At 44.1% G+C, this 23,882-nt stretch overlaps 1 protein-coding gene across 2 annotated transcripts in view; it reads left to right on the forward strand.

The window, feature by feature from the left end:
• Positions 1-4,721: 4,721 nt before the first annotated feature.
• LOC140462789 (short transient receptor potential channel 4-associated protein-like) overlaps positions 4,722-23,882 on the forward strand; it is a 96,071-nt gene continuing 76,910 nt past the window's right edge. For both annotated transcript variants that reach the window (XM_072556067.1, XM_072556068.1), the window contains exons 1-3: positions 4,722-4,872; positions 15,439-15,570; positions 22,485-22,601. In XM_072556067.1, coding sequence (XP_072412168.1) covers positions 4,747-4,872; positions 15,439-15,570; positions 22,485-22,601 — 375 coding nt within the window. In that variant the 5' untranslated portion in view covers positions 4,722-4,746. The remainder of the gene's footprint in view (positions 4,873-15,438; positions 15,571-22,484; positions 22,602-23,882) is intronic.

A 23,882-nucleotide genomic window follows, 5' to 3' on the forward strand; every position in this document is an offset into this window, starting at 1 on the left:
GTGGAAAGCTCCTTGGGGGCCTTGGATGGTGGTGAGGGAGGAGATGTGGGCGCAGGTTTTGCAATTCCTGCGTTGGCACTAGAGGGTGCCAGGACAGGACGGTGGTTTGTTGGGGGGGCGTGGACCTGACCAGGTAGTCACGGAGGGTCTTTGCGGGAAGCGGAAAGGGGTGGGGAGGGAAATATATCTCTGGTGGTGGGGTCCGTTTGGAGGTGGCGGAAATGTCGGCAGATGATGTGGTTTATGCGAAGGCTGGTAGGGTGGAAAGTGAGGACCAGAGAGGTCCTGTCCTTGTTACAGTTGGAGTGGTGGGTTTTGAGGGTGGAGGTGCAGGATGTAGATGAATTGGAGGGCATCTTCAATATTGGAGAGAAAATTGCGATCTCTAAAGAAGGAGGCCATCTGTTGTGTTCTGTGGTAGAACTGGTCCTCCTGGGAGCAGATACAGCGGAGGAATTGGGAATATGAGATGGCATTTTTGTAGCAGGTAGGGTGGGAAGAGGTGTAATCCAGGTAGCTGTGGGAGTCAGTCAGTTTGTAAAAAATGTCAGTGTCAAGTCAGTCGTCATTAATGGAGATGGAGAGGTCCAGGAAGGGGAGGGAGGTGTCAGACATAGTCCACGTGAATTTAAGGTCGGGGAGGAATGTGTTGGTGAAGATGATGAACTGCTCAACCTCCTCGCGGGAGCACGAGATGGCGCCAACGCAGTCAGCAATGTAGTGGAGGAAGAGGTGGGGAGTGGTGCCTGTGTAACTACAGAAGATGGACTGTTCTACATAGCCAACAAAGAGACAGGCATAGCTGGGGCCCATGGCTACCCCTTTGATCTGGAGGAAGTGGGAGGATTCGGAGGAGAAATTGTTAAGGGTGAGGATTTGGCATTACAGGTGGCCTCTCATTAAGCTTACTAAATTGTAGCTTCCCCAGGGAATGCTGGGGGGGGGGGGAGGGGGGGCGTTGGGGAGTATACTTGCCAGATGTTAAGAGATATCAAATAAGCTTCCTATTATGTTTTGTGAATGACTGGGCTTGCTGGATCCGAGATCAATATAGTTGAATATTGAGGACTCCCAGGCAAAATGTCCCCTTATTAATTTGTTATTTATGGATAAGATGAGGACAGTCACGGAGTATTGTCAAAATCCGATTGTCATTAACACACTTAAAGCATGGAGGACAATGCGACAAAGTGAGGGCAGTTTATATAAAACCTCCTTTTTCACCCCCATAGTAGGAATACTAGGATTTCGGCCAGGATCAATGGATTCAGGTTTTAGGTTATGGACTTCCAGGGGAGTCTCCTGTCTGAGAGATTTATTTGAGGGGGAGGTCAGGTCATGATGTCTTTTGATCAGCTGGGCTGTAAATATGAATTTACCAACAGGGACCTCTTTCATTACTTTCAGATCAGGCACTTTATCCAGAAAAAGATCACACTGTTGATTGATCCTTATAGGTCTGATATGAAGAGGAGAGTGCTTCAGACTACAGGTACTCTTTTGATTAGCACCCTCTAGCATATACTGGGAGGTGGTGCCTCACAAGGTATTGAACGGCTCTGCGGGGTCTGGGTGCAAGAATTGGGAATGCAGATGTCTTCAGAGGTATGGGAGAACATTTAGGAGAATATGAGAAAGATCTTGATTTGTAATAGAACACGGGCTATGCAGCTGAAGGTTCTTCACAGGGTCTATTTGGCCCCAGGCAGCTTGCAAAGTTTAAAAAGGGAGCATCTCCAACGTGCCCCATGTATAAAAAAGGTATTGGCACTCTTACCCATTGAACGTGGTCGTGACATAAGCTTTGCAAGTACTGGGGCACTATAGTAAGTATTTTGGAGGGGATCCTGGGGATCGAAGTCAACGTCGATCTGGTATCTCTTCTCTTGGGCCTGCCAAATCTGCCTTCTTCAGATGACCATGGGAAGAAGCTGTTTAATACTCTTACATATTACGTGAGGAAGAACATTCTGATGAGTTGGATCTCAGAAAGTGCTCCAGGCCTATCGGGATGGCATAGGTTAACTAACGGAACATGTCCCCCTAGACTTCCTTACAAGTCCGTTGGACCAGAAAACAGAATTTCTTTATAAGACGTGGTGGCCTTTTCTGAACAATATAGAAGCAGACTTGTCAGCTATATTAACTAGGGCCTTTATATAGCCACGAGACCTGGGTCAGATGGCCCTGAGAGGAAGAATCCTGAATAAACATGGATATGCTAACTGATGATCTCAATGATGGCAAGCTTTGGTGGGGTTGCGCTGAGTGGTTTAATTTAATTTAATTTATTTTGTCTAATTATTTATTGAATTATATTATGAGTAGTTTTTTTTGCTTTGTACAGTAGTAGTTAGTTTATTGTTATTGTTGGCATACTCTCAGATTTTTTTGTAATTTTATAATTTAGTAAAGAATAAAAACCTTCCTCAAAAAAAAAAGCTAGCCAGTGTATGGTTTTAAGTTTCCAAAATTCGCTAAATCGGGGTAAGATTTATTCAAAAAGGGAGAGAGATAGAAAGCAGGAAACTGTAGGCCTGTTAGCTTCATATCTAGTGCTGGGAAATGTTGGAAACTGTTACGAAAAACACTGTAGCAGGGCACTTAGAAAAGTTCAAGGTAGGCAGGTATTCAACATGGTTTTGTGAAATGATGTCCAACCAAAGTATTGGAGTTCTTTCAAAAAGCAACGTGCTGTGGATTAAAGTGAATTGAGATCAGATTCATGATTAGGAAATGGACCTTGTTTAGAAGTAGGTTTAGGATCAACATACAATGTAGTAAAAATTAGTAAGAAGCCAGAAGATTACGAACCCTTTAAAAACCAACAAAGATAACTAAAAAAATCAATAAGGGTTATGCACTTTGGTAGGAAGAAGACACATAGACTATTTTCTAAATGGGGAAAGGCTCCAGAAATCTGAAGTGCAGAGGGATTTTGGAGTCCAAGTTCTGGATCCTCTTAAGGTTATCATGCAAGTTCGGTTGGCTATTGGGAAGGCAAATGCTATGTTAGTGTTCAACATGGCTAGAGTACAAGAGCAGAGATGTACTGCTGAGGCTGTATAAAGCTCTAGTCAGACTGCATTTGGTATACTGTGAGCAGTTTTGGCTTCCATATCTCAGGAAAGATGTGCTGGCCTTGGAGGGGCTCCAGAGAGATTGTACAAGAATGATTCTGGGGATGAAGGCCTTTTCAAATAAGGAATGGTTGAGGACTCGGGCTCTGTATTTAATGAAGCTTGGAAAGATGAGGGGGGAGTCTCAATGGAATTTACAGACTACTGAGAGGCCTGGATAGAGTGGATGTGGAGAAGATGCTTCTGCTAGTAGGAGAGACTAACACCCGAGGGCACAACCTCAAGTGAAGTGATGATTCTTTAGAACTGAGATAAGGAATATCTTTAGCCAGAGGGTGGTGTATCTATGGAACTCATTTCAGCAGTGGGCTGTGGAGGCCACGTCATCGAGTGTCTTTAAAGCCACAGAGTCATTGAGATATACTGCATTGAAACAGACTCTTCAGTCCAGTTCGTCCATGCTGACCAAATATCCCAAATTAATCTAATCCCATTTATCAGCACTTGGCCCATATCCTTCCAAACGCTTACAAATCATGTACCCATCCAGATGCCTTTTAAATGTTGTGATTGTACCAGCCTCCATCACTTCTTCTGGCAGCTCATTCCATACATGTACCCCCTTTGGGTGAAAATGTTGATCCTTAGGTCCCTTTTGAATCTTTCCCCTCTCACGCTATACTTATGGCCTTTTAGTTCTGGACTCCCTCAACGCAGGGAAAAGATCTTGGATACTTACCCTATCCATACCCCTCATGATTTTATAAATCTCTTTAAGGTCACCCCTTAGCCTCTGACACCTCAGGGAAAACACCCTCAGCCTATTCAGCCTCTCCCTATAGCTCAAACCCTCCAACCATGGCAACATCCTTGTGAATCTTTTCTCAACCCTTTCAAGTTTCACAACATCCTTCTGAAAGCAGGGAGACCAGAATTGCACATAATATCCCAAAAGTGGCCTAACTAACATCCTGTGTAGCCGCAACATGACCTCCCAATTCCTATACTCAATGCTCTGAGCAATAATGGAAAGTATACCAAACGCCTTCTTCACTACCCTGTCTACCTGTGACTCCACTTTCAAGGAGCTATGAACCTGCTCTCCAAGGTCTCTTTGTTCAGCAACACTCCCTAGGACCTTACCATTAGTATGAGTCCTGCTCTTATTTGCCTTTCCAAAATGCAGCGCCTCACATTTAAGACAGTGATAGGTGAAAGTGAGGACTGCAGCCAGAGTCAAGGGTGTGGTGCTGGAAAAGCACCGAGGAGGAGGAGAATCCTAATAAAGGGTTTATGTCCGAAACGTTGATTCTCCTGCTGTGCTTTTCCAGAGTTAGACAGGTTCTTGATTAGTAAGAGAATCGGGTTGAGAAATGTACCAGCCAGACTAGACTGGATGGGCCAAATGGCCTAATTCCATGCTGCATTTTATGGTGTTGTGGATGTGAGTCAGGATCGGGATTAGGATCAGGATTGGATCGGGTTTGGGATCAGTTTGGATCTGGATTGAGATCACGAGAAGGGACAGTTTCATGAATTCCTCACTTGAAGCGGAAGTGACGGTACCTGTCTGCTCATGGACCAATGGGAACGGCGGAGCCGGGCTGAGCCTGGACCAATGAGAATGCTGGATGGGGCGGGGCGGCTGCGGTCGGTTGTGAGGGAAATGGCGGCTGCAGCTGGGCCCCCCGAGGTCCAGAGTATTGTATCTCGCTCAGTCCGAGCCCAGAACATTGTCCCCCGCCTTCAGCACGGCCGCTATACCGGGCATGGGCCAACCAGGGTGTCGCAGGTAGGCTCGGGGGGAGGGAGGGAGGGAGTGACCCCGGCCCAACCTTCTGGGGCTCGGGCCTCCACCAGCGCCCGGCCCGGGTCCCCACCAGCGCCCGGCCCGGCCCGGCCCGGGGAGGGGAGGGGAGGGGAGGGGAGGGGAGGGGAGGCCCCGTTTTATCCCGGAGGGTGCCTGGAAGCCGGGTAGTGCATCCCTGGGTTTCGGGAGGGTGCAGAGCCGATGGTTAACTCTGGGGCTTTAAGGTGTGAAGTGAATCCGAGCTCTGTCTGCCACGATTCAGTGGAATATTCGCGCACGACCCTGGTTTATTGATCGAGAATATACCAACTGCATTGTTATACTTCAAGATTTTTAAATTTAACTGGATTTTCGCAAGTTCACTTGTTCAACCATTTTATTCTTTCATGGATGTGACCGTAATATACATCCTTCATTCCATTTTAGCTTTTTAGACGGTGAGGGCTGTTATGAGTCATATAAATGATGGGCTAGGTATTCATGTACTGGTACAGACCAAATTTATATCCTGAAAGGAGATTAGGGAACCAGGTGGGGTTGTCTGACAATGAGTAGTTTTATGTCTACCTTTACTGAGATGAGCTTCTGATTCTGCTGCTGTAGTGAGATTTGAAGCCATCCATCATTGTGCATTAGCTTGAAGTCTAGATTGCAAATTTACTGACATTACTTTTGTGACACCACCTCCCCAATTCCCACCATTCATCTGATTTTTATTCTGTGCTATTCTTTTCAAATCCCTGTATTATTTTCCAATTCCCTTTGCAAATTATTTTACTATTCACTGCTTGCAGTGATTGTGTAGTTAGGTTCTGTCGTATCTTTTAAAAAGCAATTGATGAAAACTTAATTCTCTGAAGATAATGAATGACCAGAGGACTCAGTTTACTTGTATTGAGTGTGTGGTGCTGGAAAAGCACAACAGTTCAGACAGCATCCGAGGAGCAGGAGAATCAATGTTTTGGGCATGAGCCCTTCAGGAATGAAGGGCTCTTCATCTTTTTCAGTTTGGTAGTATGCCATGCTTGCCTCTAATTAGAGTGCAGGGCCAGAAGGAGAGTGGCTCTGCTCGTGATGTTCAATTCTCTGATTCATTGAATTGTCTGTGCTGCATTTTGTCTGAGGTAAATGGGAAATCTCTTCAATCTGCTCATTGTAAACTACTAACAGGAAACAAAAAACAGGATTGATGACTCTGAACTATTTCCACTAGTTGGGGATTCTAGAACTAGGGGGCATAGATTGAGAAGTAGGCCAGATTCATCATAAGAGATGTTAGGAAGCACTTCTAACCAAAGGATGGTAGATGTTTGGAACTCTTCGATCAACAGCTGGGTCATAGAATCCCAACAGTGTGGAAGCAGGCCCTTCGGCCCAACAAGTCCAAAACGACCCTCCAAAGAGTAACCCACCCAGGCCTATTCCTGTGTCCTATATTGACCCCTGACTGATGCACCTAACCTACACATCCCTGAATACTGTGGGCTATTTAGAATGGCCAATTCACCTAACCTGCACATCTTTGGATTGTGGGAGGAAACTGGAGCACCCCTGAAGGAAACCCACGTGGACAGGGGGAGAATATGCAAACTGCACACAGTTGCCTGAGGCTGGAATTGAACCCTGGGCCCTGGCGCTGCGAGGCAGCAGTGCTAACCACTCAGCCACCGTGTTGCCCGTCAGTTGTTAATTTTCAATCTAGTTGTTAATTTTTGGTAAGCACTGGTGTCGAGAGAGATGGACCAAGAGAAGGCCACAGATCAGCCATGATTTTATTGAATGGTGGGAGAGGTTGAATGGCCCACTCCAGTAGTCATGTTCCTATATCCTTGTTGCATTCATGTAGATATTTATTCACAGCCCTGTATTTTAACTCACCAGGTTTAACTTTGACGTATCATTTCAGTAGCAGTCAACAAAGTCTCAACTAATTGTGGTAAATTAGCCATTTCTTATCCTTATTAAGCTTTGGCATGGTTGGTGAGATCTGCTGTCCCCTGTAGGGGCACGGTGGCACAGTGGTTAGCACTGCTGCCTCACAGCGCCAGAGACCCGGGTTCAATTCCCGCCTCAGACGACTCTCTGTGTGGAGTTTGCACATTCTCCCCGTGTCTGCGTGGGTTTCCTCCGGGTGCTCCGGTTTCCTCCCACAATCCAAAAATGTGCAGGTTAGGTGAATTGACCATGCTAAGTTGTCCATAGTGTTAGGTGAAGGGGTAAATGTAGGAGTGTGGGTCTGGGTGGTATACGCTTTGGCGGGTCGGTGTGGACTTGTTGGGCCAAAGGGCCTGTTTCCACACTGTAAGTAATCTAATCTAGTCTAATGTAGCCATTGGGTGTATAACTGAGGGGCTATCCTTGCCTGATTCCACACTTGCCAATCTAATTTTAGCTAAACTTTAGCAAGTTTCTCTTCCCACTGATATGACTTAACTGAGAACAGTGTGCTGTTAATCATGCCCCCTGTTTCCACAAATTGTCACTGTGAGTATAGTCCTAATGAGACCACCAAAATGACCTGACTAACTGCTACTTAGGATAAAAGTAATTTGCAGCTGGTTTCAGTTATAACCGAGAAAAAATTTATTGTAACATACCTTTTACTGTCCTTGTTGAGATTTCTAATTTGTGTGGGGGAAAGCGAGGAAGATGCTCTAACTGCAGCCTCTACATGTTTTCCATACTCCACTGCGGTTGCCACTTTACTGCAATCTCCCTGTTACCCTTGATTTCTCCCTAGCGATCAAGAATTTATCTGTCACAGTCTTTAATATACACAAGGACTCTACCCCTGCATCTCTCTGTGGCAAGGAGTTCCAAAAATTCTTAACCCTCAGAAGAAATTTCTCCTCTTATTCTTAGTGCCTCTTTATTTGGAGACTATTCCCACTGGTCCTAGGCTGTCAAATGAAGGGAAACATCCTCTCTGTATTTACCCAGTTAAATCCCTTCAGAATCCTACATGTTTCAATGTGATCACCTCTTATTCTTCTGAACTCGTGATTTCCAACCTGTATAGCCTTTGCTCTTAAGACAATCACTCCATACCAGGGGTCATCCTGATGAACCTTCTCAGAACTATTTCCAACAAAGTGATATTTCCCCTTAAGTAGGGGGACCAAAGCACGCTCAGTACTCCAGATGTGGTCTCGCAAGCACCTTGTACAATTGCTGTAAGACTTACCTACGCTGTAGTCCAGATCTCGAAAATGATGTGCCACTGAAGCAAGGGTTATGTGAGAAACTTTTCCTCACAGCAAGTAGTTAAAGTATGGAATGTACCGCCTGAAAATGTGGTTGAAGGTTCAGTTGTGGTATTCGAGAGGGCATTAGATTTTTTTTTGAAGTGAATGGTGTGATCTACAGGGTTATGAGAAAAGCCAGGACATTGTCACCATGCAGGCACCATAATAACACTGATTCTGTAAAACCTCTGAGCATTTCATTAATCTTCCTGATTACTCGCTGCATCTCTGTGCTAGTTTTCTGCTTTTCATACATGTGCACTCAAATTCCTTTTAGCAGTTTTTCTCCATTTAGATCATCTGGGTGCAGGTTTGTTCGCTGAGCTGGAAGGTTCATTTTCAGACGTTTCGTCACCACACCAGGTAACACCTTCAGTGAGCCTCTGGATGAAGCACTGCTGCTTTCTATTTATATGTTTGGGTTTCCTTGGGTTGGTGGACTCCCAAGCATGTGGATGAGGGTAGGGCAGTTGATGTGATGTACATGGACTTGAGAAAATGCAGAGGCATGGAATTGAAGGTGATTTTGTAGTTTGGATTAGAAACTGGCTTTCTGAAAGAATGCAGCGAGTGGTGGTTGATGAAAAATATTCAGCCTGGAGTCCGGTTACTAATGGTATGCTACAAGGATCTGTTTTGCGACCACTGCTGTTTGTCATTTTTATAAATGACTTAGATGCAGGCATAGGTGGATAGGTTAGTAAGTTTGCAGATGACACTAAAGTCGGTGGAGTAGTGGACAGTTTGGAAGAATGTTACAGGTTGCAGGGGGACTTGGATAAACTGCAGAATTTGGCTGAGGGGTGGCAAATGGAATTCAATGCAGCTAAATGTGAGGTGATGCACTTTGGGGAGAATAACAGGAAGGCAGAGTACTGGGTCAATGGAAAGATTCTTGGTAGTGTGGATGTGCAGAGGGATCTTGGAGTCCATGTACATAGACCCCTGAAAGTTGCCACCCAGGTTGATAGTGCTGTTAAAAAGGCATACGGTGTGTTAGGTTTCATTCGTGGAGGGGATTGAGTTCTGGAGTCGCAATATCATGCTGCAACTATACAAAACGCTAGTGTGGCCTCACTTGGAATATTGTGTACAGTTCTGATTGCCATATTTCAGGTAGGATGTGGAAGCATTGGAAAAGGTGCAGAGGAGATTTACCGGGATGTTGCCTGGTCTGGAGGGAAGGCCTTATGAGGAAAGGCTGAGAGACTTGGGTCTGTTCTCATTGGAAAGGAGAACGCTAAGAGGGGATTTGATAGAGACCTACAAGATGATCAGAGAATTAGATAGAGTGGACAGTGAAAGTCTTTTTCCTAGGATGATGACATTAGCTTGTACGAGGGGGCATAACTACAAATTGATAGATTTAAGGCAGGTGTCAGAGGCAGGTTCTTTTCTCAGAGAGTGGTAAGGGTGTGAAATGCCCTGCCTGCCAATGTAGTTAACTCAGCCACATTAGGGAGATTTAAACAATCCTTGGATAAGTGCATTGTCAACCTGAAAAAGAATCCCTAAGCCCTACCCACAGCTTCCTGCCCATGAGCCAATTCTCTACGTCTGACATCATGGACATTTATCTTATGATTTAACCTTTTTTGAGAGATAGACCCAACTTGCTTAACCTTTCAGCATAAGATGCATCCTTCATTTCCAGACAAGCAGGAGGTTGGAAGAACACAGCAAGCCAGACAGCATCAGGAAATGGAGAAGTTGATGTTTTGGGTATAATCTTTCTGCAGGAACCCTTTGGTGGGTTATTGTGGATTTAGTGGGCTAAATGGTTGGTTTCCATGCTAGGGGTCTATGAAAGAATAATGGCAGGTAAAAGAAAAGAGGTACCTGATTTACTTTACATGGGTAAGGGTAAAAGGATAACTAGGGAAAGAATGGGGCCAGAGAACATAAGTAGGCTTTTAAGTAGTTTTAAAATTTGCTTTGTGTTGATGTTCACTAGTGAGAGGAATGGTTGGGATAAAAAAAATTAGCATAGACAGATTTTGAGTGATCTGACAGGCTTAAAAGTAGATAAAAATCGAAATAACTGCAGATGCTGCAAAACAGAAAAGCAGGAATTGCTGGAATAGCTCAGCGAGTCTGGCAGCATCTATGGAGGTTTATCAGTCTCTCTTCCAACTTAGTTTACTGTATCAGGTGCTCCCAATGTGGTCTTTCTATGTTGGAGAGACCAAACTTAAACTTTGGGGATGGTTCGCTGTGCATCCCAGCCGGGCCCGCAGGGGCTGACCGGACTTCCCAGTCACTGCCTATTTTAATTCCCATTCCCCTTCCCACTCCCTTTCTAACATGACCGACATTGGCCGCTTCCATTGCCACAAATTGGAGCAACAACACCTCATCTTCTGCCTGGGCTGCCGACAGCCCACTGTATAATTGCTGGAATTGAGGATGTTATAAACAAAAAAAATGCAGATGTTGGAATCCAAAGTAGACCAGCAGGAGACTGGAAGAACGCAGCAAGCCAGAGAGCATCAGGATGTGGAAAAGTTGACATTTGGGGTTTAAGCCTTTTTCAGGCTTTGTAGTAAGTGGATAAAGTCAGGGACCAAAACAAATTGAGTTGGAAGTAGAAGAGTTTATGATGAGGATGTGAGATGCAAAGCTCTCTGGAAAATTTCATTGGCTACATTTATGAAAAGGGGTGTCAAATCGTGTAATACAGGACTGATGGTGTTATATTTGAATGAGCACAGTATAAGGAATAACGTAAATGAGTTTGTGTTGCAGGTAGAAATTGGCAGGTATGACATGGTGGGCATCATGTAGAAGTGGCTGCTAGGGAATCAGGTTTGGGAGCTAAATACTCAAGGATATACATCCCTATCGAAAAGATAGGCAGGTTGGCAGAGGGAGTGGGGCTGCCTTATCATTGACTTATTTTCATTTACTAATAAGAAACAAAGTAGTGTCAGATGGTGTAGAATCTGTGTGGGTAGAATTGAGGAATCGCAAAAGTAAAAAGCCTGCAAACAGTGGAAGACACACCAGGAGATAGAAGAGATGTATAGGAAAGTCAAAGTTACAGTGATCATGGAGGATTTCAGTATGCAAGTGGACCGGGAAAATCAGGTTGGTAGTGGATTGCAAGAAAAGGAATTTGTGGGATGTCCAGGAAATAGCTTTTTGGAGCAACTTGTGGTGGAGCCCACTGGGGAACATTCAATACTGGATTTAGTGTTGTGCAATGAAACAGACTTGACACGGGAGCTTAAGGTAAAGGAACCCTTAGGAGGCAGTGATCATGCATTGGTTGAATTTTCTCTGCAGTTTGAGAGGGAGAAACAATTACCTCTGATTCTATTACAGCTGAATAAAGGCACCTACAGAGCTGTGAGGGAGGAACTGGGGAGAATCAACTGGGAGAGGAACCTAGCAGGAAAGTTTAAAAAACTTCACAGCACAGGTTATAATTCAACAGGTTTATTTGGAAGTACTATCTTTCAGAGCGCTGCTCCTTCATCAGGTAGCTGTATCATAGGACACAGAATTTATAGCAAAAGATCATTGTGTCATACGCTGATGCAATATACAGAGGAACCTCAATTGTCCAATCGGGAAATATTTCATTTGGTTAATTGAATGCCGAATAACACAGTTTAGCTAAGCATCGAGACCATGCGATCTTGTTTGGGTTATCCGAATTTCGGATAATCCGAATTTGCTAGATAATTAAGGTTCTTCTGTATTGAACAAACCTAGATTGCTGTTAAGTCTTTCATCTTTTAGAATGGGTTGTAGGTTTTGATTCATTAAAATGTAAATCCCAGGACTACTTTCAAGTCACATTCCCAAGATAACTTAATGTTTATAATAAAAGCGACATCTCAGCTCAGACAATGTATTAAAAGTGTGAAGTGAGTCTGTAGCTATTTCAATCTTGAGTCAGACTGGTTCTGTTTCCAAAGTAGGAATGTACGGAATGCCACATGGATTATAAAATATTGACTGCCTCCAGATTGTGCTTTTTGAACAAAATAGTGTATCTGCAAATCCAATTCTGTAAATGCAAATTCATCTCATAGACTTAATGGTGTGTGTGGGAGAGTGTGTGCATGTGTGATGAAGTATATGCCTGAGAGGCTGTGCGCATGGGTCAGAGTGAGGGAGGTGTATGTATGGGAGAGAGTCTGCGAGAGTGTGCACTTTTGTGTATGTGTGTTTATAGTGTCGTGGGGTCACCTGTAGTGTGACATGAACCCAAGGTCCTGGTTGAGACCATCCTCGTGGGTACTGAAGTTGGTTAAGCCTCTGACCGGCCCACTCTTCATTGTTGTGTATCTTGAAATCCACCTTGGAAGACGGTCACCCGAAGATCTGAGGCCAAATGTCCCTTAGCTGCTGAAGTGTTCCCTAGCTAGGAGGGAACATCTCTGTCTGGTGATTATTGCATGGTGTCCATTCATTCGTTGTAGGGTCTTTTTGGTCTCGCCAATGTAGCGGGCCTCAGGGCATCCTTGCCTGCAGCATATCAGATAGACAATGTTGCCCTAGTCACATGAGTGTCTGTCGTGTACATGGTGCGTGGTGTCCCCACGTGCAATGGTAAGACAGTGGGACAGCAATGGCAGGAGTTTCTGGGAGTAATTCAGGATACACTGTGAAGATTTTTCCCAAGGAAAAAGAAGCATGGTACAGGAGCATGAGGCAACCATGGCTGCGTAGGCAAGTCGGAGTTAAAAATCACAACACCAGGTTATAGTCCAATAGGTTTACTTGGAGGCTCTATCTTTCGAGCACTGCTGCTACTTTAGGTGGCAACCACCTGATGAAGAAGCAGTGCTTCAAATGCTAGTGCCAAATAAACTTGTTGGACTATAACCTGGTGTTGTGATTTTTTTAAACTTTGTTCACCCCAGTCCAACACTGGCACTTGCAAATCATACAGAAGTCAGCTAGCATAAAACCAAAAGAGAAAGCTGATAATGTGGCAAAGGACAGTGGGGAATGAGGATTGGGAAGCTAACAAAGACCAACAGAGGGCAACAAAAAAAAATTTAAATAATTGGATAAGCTATCCAGTAATATAAAGGAAGACTGTAAGAGTTTCTTTAGATATGTATAGGGCAAAAGAAAGGCAAAAGTGGACATTGGGCTGCTGGAAAATGTCGCTAAAGAGGTCGTGATGGGGAACAAGGAAATGGCCGAGGAACGGAATAATAACTTCGTAAGTTTTCACGGTGGAAGACATGATTAATATCCTAAAACTTCAAGAGTGATGGGGGCAGAGCTGAGTATAGTGACCATCACCAAAGTGAAGCTGCCAGAAAAACTGAATGGCCTGAAAATGGATAGATTTTGGAAAACTGGAACTCCATCAGTAAACGTATCGATTTGGATCCCATTTACCAACCTCTGAGAAAAAGAACCAGAAATAATATCACCCACCTTAACAGACCAAGGCACGCAAATAGAAAGTGGGACAGAACACCAGCGCTTCACTGGAGGCTCACTGATGATGTTACCTAGCATGGTGACAACATCTGAGAACAAACCTCCTAGCTCAGCGAGCAAACTTACAACCTGAACCTCAACCTCAGGTACAAATCTTCTCAAAAATCTCACCGGTTAAGTACCTGAGAAAAGAGATTGAAAAGCTTTTGACCTGATCATCTCAGTAAATCCTGTGAACAGGACCATAGTGCCGTTTTTCCAGCCTTGCCCTCTGCCATAACACCCATGCTTTTTCTATGATTTTTGTCTGTGTGCTTGTCGAGGGGAAGTATTGTACAAGCAGGCTAGTGTTTTAACTCAGTTTTATGTTGATATGCTGTAATGTTTTTTCTGCAGTTGGTTAGAATCTATTTATTATTTATTTGTAATAGTGATTCTTAAGTACAGAAACCTGGTCTGTGCCTTCTGTCCACCTAGGTCTAAATTGGGGAATTTTGCATACTTTTTAAAAATATTAACTTTTGTGATAATTCAAGTAGCAGTGAGTGATTCCTAGTGCCAGTGAGGCTAAACAGTCGGTATGACCATGGTGTTGGTTAAGTTGTTGACTAAAGTACTGGAATTGGTGTCTGGTGGTCAAGCCCATTTCATTCCTTTTACCAGATTTGGTAACAGTTAGGTACAAGTGAGCGGTTTGCTAGGCCGTTACAGAAGATATTGTGTGATGACATTGCTACATGTGTGGAATCATAGGTAGGTTTGACCAGATGAGGATGGCAGATTCCTCCTTCTGCAGTGCATGAGCAAACCAGGTAGGTTTTCCAAAGGGTGGCAATGATTTCAGGTTCATCATTATGCGTTCATTTTGTTAATAATAGGCTTTTGTGGCTCACAAACAGTTTCCCCAGCTCAGGGCTGAAAAAAAATTCAAGACCTAACTGTCATGGAGCTGTATATTAACATATCTTATTGATTGAAAGTAATTAGATCTGCATTTTAATTCCACCTTTTTATTAATTGAAATCAAATTTCACCATCGGCCATAGTTGGGGTTTGAACCCATCCATCAGATTATTAGCCTACGTCTCTGGATGATTCTGATCAAGTGATATTATCATGCCACTGCCTAATGGTCCACGTTGACAAGAATTGCAATTCTGTTCTGGTGATTTGGCAGAGCAAATGATGACAGGTATATCAACATTAGGAATCTTCAGTTGGGGGGGGGCGACGTTGTCAGCTCTTAGCCAGGTTTCAGTCAAGGCTGTGGTATTGAGAAAATCACCCAGAATAAACTAATTGAAGCAATTATAAAATTATTTGTGAACAACATCCTTGAGGGAGATATGAAAAAGGCAGGAGAGGCAAGAAGGAGCATATTTGAAATGAAAGCAGTGCCATAAGCTGTCAGTGGAGATGTTATATATGGTAACCCCCTCCTTCCTTTCACAATGAAAAGTACAGGTCATTCTGTTATAATGTGCGTTTCGTCAACATGAATCTGCTGTGATGCGATTGATGAATTAGGGATTCCGTTGCTAAAGCACAAACATTTAAAATGTGTTGGCTGTAACATGATTACAGGGCCAACACTTTAATGCTATGTCTAAAGGGTAATTTTTCTATAACCTGGGGATGCACAACGCAATCGTCGCGTAATAAAGAACTGTACTGTATTCCCTTTCAAAATGTAAGCTTCGCTAATGAAAAACTCTTACTCAATGTATCCACTGCAAAGTGGGAATCAGTAAGATAATTCTGCAAAAAGGCTGGATGTTGCAGATCACGGGTGATGATCCCACTTACTGAAGATAGCATAGGATAAGAAACCTTCAACCAAAATGTGTCAAATATGGTATTTAAGTTTTTGTAATCATTGTTTAATTGTTTGTAGATTCCAGATTCTTTGCTGAGAGAAAGGGACAAAACTGCGAAGTGGAATGGGATCCCACATCTGGTGCAAAAACTATATACGAACAGCCAACCTAACAATGAAGGGTTGTTACTGTGCCATGGAATTTTAAAGGTCAGTACTAAAGATTATGGCCATTTCACTGGAGTAAAGCTAAAATCAGCAATCATGTCACCACTTGATCTCTTTGAGACCATGTCCAGTCACTACTCTCAATCTAGTCCCTTATTCCCCTTGAGCAGTTGCTCTGCTGAATTCTGTCAATAGCTGCAATCTATTTTTTGTACTGTAGTAAGCAATCTTCAGTATCATTGCTTCAATCCTTTATCGAATAGCAATTTACCTCGCCTGTGCAACGCTTCAGTCTAGAATGTAATCCACGTCCACATGCGTTTAGTTTGTCTGCCACCAATGCAAAGTGTGTGCCATCTTAAAGATGCATTGCCAAAATTCACCTAGGCTCCTTAAACAGCACTTTCCAAACATGACCTCTTCCATCTAGGAGTACGAGCAGGAGCACCTGAAAATTTGCCTCCAAGCCATTTGCCTTCTAGACTTGGAAATATGTTAGCGTTCCTTCACTGTTTCTGAAACTCCCTCCTCATCAGCCACATGGATGCATCTATACCAAATGGACTGCAGCAGGTCTGAGAGCAAGCTGACCATTTCCTCAAGGACAACAAAGGTGGGCAATAAATGTTAGCCCAGCCAACTTTGCACACATCCCCTTAATGAATAAAAATAAATCCTACACCACTTCTGTTGCTGCAGTAATGGATAAAGAGACCTATAGGCACTGATAAAACGCCTGCAAGTGATACTTTCAAAATATTTCATACTTGCATAACCTCTAAATTGTGAATTGAAGTGCTGACTGTTTGCAGTTTTAAAGCAGGCAATTTGCATAGTAACAAGAAAGGGATGTAACCTGCCATAGCAGCCAGTACATCCTGTCCTGCCCCACTCCCATCTTTCTCGCTCTTTTTTTTTGTTGCCATGTCTTCTATGCCTTAAAAAGAAAAGGTGGCATGTTAAAAAAAGGTTTGCTGTAGTGATCAGTTGTATCTTTCATGAACATCATAGATTCTTGTTATATGGAATCCTGACGTGTACCAAGGAACTGATTTGATCAGTTCTCAATCAGTCTAAACTCATTCTATCTGCTATCACTGCTTATGCTGAAGCAGCCCATCAGCTGTATTTGACCCATTTTCCCCCTTCTTCACCCTATCTCTTCCCTCCCTCAACATTGTGGGAAGGCGATGGCTGAATGGTATTATCAGTATTCATCCAGACTCAGATAATGTTCTCGGTTTGAATCTTGCCACCACACATAGTGGAAATTGAATTCAGTTTTTAAAAAATCTGGAATTGAGAATGTCATGATGGCGGTGAAATCAATGCCAATTGTCAGAAAAACCCATCTGGTTCACTAATGGCCATCAGGGAAGGAAATCTGCCATCCTCGCCTGGTCTGACCTACATGTGACTCTAGACCCACAGCATTATGGTTGACTCTCAATTGCCCTCTGAAGTGGCCAAGCAAGGTATTCAGCCAATCGCTACAAAGTCTGAAAGAAATGAAACCTGTTGGATCACCTGGCATCAACCTAGGTGCCGGAAAAGACCCTGCATAATCCTCCTCACTAACATCTGGGGCTAGTGCCAAAATTGGGAGCGCTGTCTCTGAGTAGTCAAGCAACAGCGTGACATAGTGATATTCACAGAATCATGTCTTGCAGACAATGTCCCACTGCCACCATCCCTGAATATCTCCTGTCTCACCGGCAAGACAGACCCAGCAGAGGTGGCGCACAGTGGTTTACATTTGGGAGTTGCTCTTGGAGTCCTCAACGTTGACTACAGACCCCATGATGCCTCGTGGCTTCAGGTTAAATTTGAGCAAGAAAATCTCCTACTTATAACTATGTACCGTACTCCCTCAGTTGATGAACCAGTACTCCTCTATGTTGTACAAAACTTGGAGGAAGCACTGAGGGTGGCAAGGGCACAAAATATACACTGGGTGGGGAATTTCAATATCCACCACCGAGAGGCTTGGCAGCAGTGCTTCTGGTCAGGTCCTAAATGACATAGTTGCTAGACTAGGTCTGCAGCAGATGGTGAGGAAACCAACAAGAGGGAAAAAAATACAGGTAGTTCTTCTATAACACGATGGTTGCGTTCTTGTGCAACCCCACATTATGGAAAAGTTGCACTTTATAAAAGTGCTTAAAATGTTGGTGATGTAACCAGCTAATGCATGTTTTAAAAGTTCACACTTTGGAAACACTGTCCCCAATTCATTAGTCACGCTTCAGCGAATTCGTGTTAACGAAACGTGCGTTATAACAGAACGACCTGTACTTGACCACCTCCTTGCCAATCTGCTGGCTGCAGATGCATCTGTCCACGACAGTATCGGTAAGAATGACCACTGCCTAGTCTTAGTGCAGATGAAGTCCCACTTTCACATTGAGAATAACATCCATGATGTTGTGCAGAACTACCACCGTGCTAAATGGGTCAGATTTTAAATTGATCTAGCAACTCAGCAGGGCATCAATGAGGCGCTGTGGGTCATCAACAGCAACAGAATTTTACTCCGCAATCTGTGGCCTCATGGACTTGCATACCGCCCCCCCCCCCCCACCCCCAACTCAACCATTATGATCAATCCAGGGGATCAACCTTGGTTCAATGCAGAGTGCAGGGTGGCATGCCAGGAGTAGCACCAGGCATACCTGAAGATGAGGGGTCAACCTGGTGAGGACATCAAACAGGTCTACTTGTATGCCAAACAGCATAAGCAGCAACTGATAGACAAAGCTAAATGATCCCACAACCAATGAATCAGATCAAAGCTCTGCAGTCTTGCTACATCCAGTTGTGAATTGTAGTGGATGATTAAACAACTCCACAAATATCCTCACCCTCAATGATGTGCTGAGCACATCAGTGCAAAAGTTAAGGCTGAAGCTTTTGCAGCAATCTTGAGCCAGAAGTGCCAAGTGGAAATCCATCTTGGCTTCCAGTGGTCCCCAGCATCACAGATATCAGTCTTCAGCCAATTGAGTTCACTGTACGTGATATCAAGAAACAGTTTGAGGCACTGGATACTGCAAAGGCTATGGACCCTGGCAACATTCTGGGAATAGTGCTGATGACTTGTGCTCTAGAACTTTCCACTCCCTGAGCCAAGCTGTTGTACAGTTACAACACTTTGGAAAATTGCCCAAGTATGTTCTGTACATAAATAGGACAATTCCAACCCAGCCAGTTACAGTCCCATCAGTCTATTATCGATCATCAGTAAAGTGATGGAATATGTCATTAACAGTGTGCTATCAAGCAGCACCCGCTCAGTTTGGGTTCCACAAAGGCCACTCAGTTCCTGACCTCATTACAGCCTTGGTTCAAACATGGATGGAAGAGTTGAATTCTGAGGGGTGAGGTGAGAGTGATAGCCCTTGACATCAAGGCTGCATTTGATAGTGTGTGGTATTAAGGAGCCCTGACAAAACTGAAATCAATAACTATCAGGGGGCAAACTTTCTGATGGTCAGTCATACGTGACAGATAGGAAGACGGTCGCGGTTTTGGGAGGTCAGTCATCTTGGCTTCAGGACATCTGTGCAGGAATTCTTCAGGGTAGTGTCCTAGGCCCAGCCCTCTTTAGCTGCTTCATCGATGACCGTTCCTCCTCGTAGGGTCTGAAGTAGGGATGGTCGCCAATGATTGCGCAACATTCAGCATCATGCGTGACTCCTCAATACTGAAGCAGACCATGTCCAAATGCAACAAGATCTGGGCAATATCCAAGCTTGGGCTGACAAATAGCGAGTAACATTTGTGCTGCACAAATGCCACACTAGACCATCATCAATAATACACAATCTAAGCATTGCCCCATGACATTCAATAGTTTTACCATTACTGAATCCCCCATTCCAAATTTCTGTGAGTTAGTGATCAGAAACTCAACTGGCTTCACCACGCAAACACAGTGGCTGCAATAGCAAATCCGAGGCAAAGAATGCTGTGACAAGTAAGTCCCCTCCTGACTCCCCAAAGCCTGTCCACCATTTACAAGGCATAAGTTAGAACTGTGATGGAATACTCCCCACATGCCTGGGTGAGTGCAGCACTTGAGCTTGACACCATCCAGGACACAGCAGTCTGCTTGATTGGCACCACATCCACAAGCATCCACTCCCTCCACAACCAATGCTCTGTAGTAGCAGTGTCCCATCTGCAAGATGCACTGCAGAAATTCACCAAAGATCTTAAGATAGTAAACCCACGAACATTTCCATCTAGAAGGAAAAGGGCAGCAGATAGATGGGAACACCACCACTTCAAATCCCATCTCTCTTCCCTCCCTCTGCTTCCCCCCCCCCCCCCCAAGCCACTCACCATTCTAATTTGGAAATATATTGCAGTTCCTTCACTGTCACTGAGTTAAAATCCTGGAATTCCCTCCCTAATGGTATTGTTGGTCAACTCTCAGCAGGTGAATGGAGCGATTCAAGAAGGCAGCTCATCACCGCCACCATCTCAAGGGCAACTCAGAACAGGCAATAAATGCTGGCCAGCCAGCTACGCCCGCACCCCACAAAATGAATTTTTAAAAAATGGAAGGTCACACTGCTACTCCCTTCCCACCCTATCAGCATCTGCATCCAAAGGATCTCAAACCATGTCCAGTGGGATGCACCCAGCACATTCTCATTAACCTTCCTTCTCTTATCAGCCTTCCACAGGTACTGTTCCCTCTTGAACTCTTGGTCCACTCCTCCTCCACTCCCAACGCCTCCATGGCACATACCTATCCAGCCACAGAAGATGACTTACCTGCCCATTTGCTTCCTCAATCCTCATTATCTGGTTCATTCCAGCTGGTCGTGAGTTCATGGAATGCCCTGCCAGTAGCAGTGGTGGACTCTCCCTCTTTATGGGCATTTAAACGGGCATTGGATAGGCATATGGAAGATAGTGGGCTAGTGTGGTTTAGGTGGGCTTGGATCGGCGTAACATCGAGGGCCAAAGGCCCTGTACTGTGCTGTATTTTTCTATGTTCTGTGTCTACTATATTCATTGCTTACATGTGGTCTCCACTGCACTGGGGAGATGCAGTACATACTGGTTGACCACTTTGCAGAATACCTATGCTATGTCTGCAGAAATGACTGCTAGCTTCCAATTACGTGTCACTTCAACATTTGTCTCTGGCCTGCCTGTAGTGTTCAGGCAAAGCTCAATGATTTTTTTCTGCTTGGGGACCCTGCAGACTTCAAGACTTAATACAGAGGAACCTCGGTTATCTGAAGGACACCTGAATAGGTCCCTGAAAGTTGCCACCTATGTTGATAGTCCAGTTTAAAGACATATAGTGTGTTAGGTGGAGGGATTGAGTTCTGGAGCCGTAATGTCATGCTGCAACTATGCAAAAGCTAGTGTGGCTGCACTTGGAATATTGTGTACAGTTCTGGTCGCCCTATTGCTGGAAGGATGTGGAAGCATTGGAAAAGGTGAGAGGAATTTACCAGGATGTTGCCTGGTCTGGAGGGAAGCTCTTATGTGGAAGGCTGAGAGACTTGGGTCTGTTTTCATTGGAGAGAAGAAGGCTAAGAGGGGATTTGATAGAGACATACAAGATGATCAGAGGATTAGATAGGGTGGACAGTGAGAGTCTTTCTTCTTAGGATGATGACGTCAGCTTGTACGAGGGGGCATAACTACAAATTGAGGGATGATAGATTTAAGGCAGATGTCAGAGGCAGGTTTTTTACTCAGTGCTGACAAATGTGTTGCTGGAAAAGCACAGCAGGTCAGACAGCATCTCAGGAGCAGGAGAATCGACACTTCGGGCATAAGCCCTTCTTCAGGAGTCCTGAAGAAGGGCTTATGCCCGAAACGTCGATTTTCCTACTTCTTGGATGCTGCCTGACCTGCGCTTTTCCAGCAACACATTTTTCAGCTCTGATCTCCAACATCTGCAGTCCTCGCTTTTTCTCTTTTTTTTACTCAGTGGTAAGGGCGTAGAATGCTCTGCCTGCCAATGTAGTTAACTCAGTCACATTATGGAGATTTAAACAATCCTTGGATAAGCTCATGAATGATGGGATAATGTAGGGGGATGAGCTTAGATTAGTTCATAGGTCGGTGCAACATCTAGGGCTGAAGGGCCTGTTTTGTGCTGTATTGTTCTATGACTTGGACGGGGGGAGTATTTTGTTCGTTTATTCGAATTCCGGATAATCAAATGCCAGGAAACATAGTTTATCCAGGCTTTGGGACCTTGCAATCTTGCCGGATAATCCGATATTCAGATAATCGAGGTTCCTCTGTATGGAGGTCAATAATTTTAGGGCCTGAACACCTTTTTCCATCTCCTACATACCAGGCTCAGTCATCACATGGGCTGTATTCAGGGCAAGTTAGCAGCTTTTCTTCGTACCTGGCTTACTATTATTAATCCTTTTGTCTGCGTAACTGTCTTTCTCTGCATCTGGGCCCTGTCTTCACTGATCGTTTATCCCTTTACCTCCACGCTCCTTGGCCAGCTTATCTTAACCGATGCGTGTCTCATACCATCAGGGCACAAGATTGTAGACAGAGCCGCAGATGCGGTCTCACCAATACCTTGCACAGCTATATTTCCCTACTTTTATGCTCCATTCCTTTAGCAATAAATGCTAAAATTCTTTTTTCCCTCCAAGTAACTACTATATTTGCATATTATGCGATGTATGCACAAGAATGCTTGGATCCAGCACTGAAGCAGATTGAATATGATTTATTTCGCACCCTGCACATACAGATGATTGTTCAAATTAGAAAAGCAAAGGTTCGGGACTCAGTTAAAGCAGAAGTGTTCGTGGATCAATCAGAATTTGAAAGAAAAAAAATAGTCTCCAAACTAAGCAGAGAGCTGATTGAACCAGATTGAAATTAAGGGATCGTGCTGCTTGAGATTTGGTGTGTTGAGTTTTGATTAGTTCTTTTTTCATTCCCCTTGTGTGTAGGAGATTGCTCCACTTCTTTCAATGGAAGCAATGGCATTTGTGACTGAGGATGGGAAAGGTGCCCAGGAGTCCAAATTTCCCAATACACATGTATTTGATCTGTTTGGTGGAGTAGATGTAAGTATTACATTAAATACTTGAAATTGTATGAGAGGTTATTTTGAATGTGGAAAAACTGCTTTCTGGAATCCTTTGAGAGGGGGAGAACGAGGGGGTAGATGAAACCAATCAGACTAAAAGAATGTCTTATGAACCTAAATATAATTTGAACAGTGTGCTGGGAATTTTTTTAATGTTTTTTTTAAGAATTGGTTCTTAGTCTTATTCTTATAACTACTTATAGGCAAAGAGGGAGCTGATTGGTGAGCAAGAGTAAATAATTTCTAAACTGGCATTTGTACCAAATTGTCCAAAACTAAGCCAAAGGTATTAACTATGCAGAATCCCCATCCTATGGCATGAGTCATGGGCACTTCGTACACAAATTTCATTCTCTGTCAAAACTTGAGCTCAGTTTTTTTTGGAACTTGCATGATGGTTGGAGCTGCTGTGCTGTACCCACAAGACAGAGGACCAAGTGGATAGTGTAATTGGGAAGGTGGTCACATTGCAAGTCAGGAGTATGCAGGCATCTGAGGAATGGGTGACAGCTAGACAGTCCCAATAGAACAAAGTCAGAAGTCACACAACACCAGGTTATAGTTCATTTGAAATTGCAAGCTTTCAGAGCACAGCCCCTTCATTAGATCACTTCACCTGATGAAGGGGCTGCACTCCGAAAGCTTTCGATTTCGAATAGACCTGGTGTTTGACTTTTGACTTTTGTCCACCTCCATCCAACACCAGCACCTCCACACCAAGCAAACTTGACAGGAAGTCCCCAGTACGTTCTTGCTCCCTAATTGGTTTTTCATTCTGGATACTTCAGAGGGCAGTAGTGGCTCCTCAAGTCTGCAGGAAGAGCCAAGCTTATGGCACTGAACATGGCTCAGCCATATAAAAGGGAAGGAAAGTGATTGGAAGAGCAGTAATGGTAGAAGGTTCATTTAGGGGAACAGACCAGCTTTTCTACAGCTGTAAGTGATTCCAGCGTAGTAGGTAACCTCCCTGGTACCAGGTCAAGGTGTCAGTGACTGCAGCCATCATGCAGGGGGCAATTATCAACCCGATGTTATGATCCATGTTGTCCAATGATAGTTAGGATTGTTTTCCTCAGAACGAGATAAAAAGATGATTTATTGAAGTTCTCAAAATTCGAGGGATCTGGACAGTCTACAATGGGCAGGGCTTCGTGGGAACCTGTTCCTCCTCAAAGTTAGACAAAGAGAACGCAGATTTAAAGATTTGCAGAGGAAGTATATTTGAAGTGAGGAGTAATGCACAGAGTGGATTGCACTG

This window comes from Chiloscyllium punctatum, chromosome 37 (genome assembly GCF_047496795.1).
Source record: "Chiloscyllium punctatum isolate Juve2018m chromosome 37, sChiPun1.3, whole genome shotgun sequence".
Taxonomy (NCBI): Eukaryota; Metazoa; Chordata; class Chondrichthyes; order Orectolobiformes; family Hemiscylliidae; genus Chiloscyllium; species Chiloscyllium punctatum.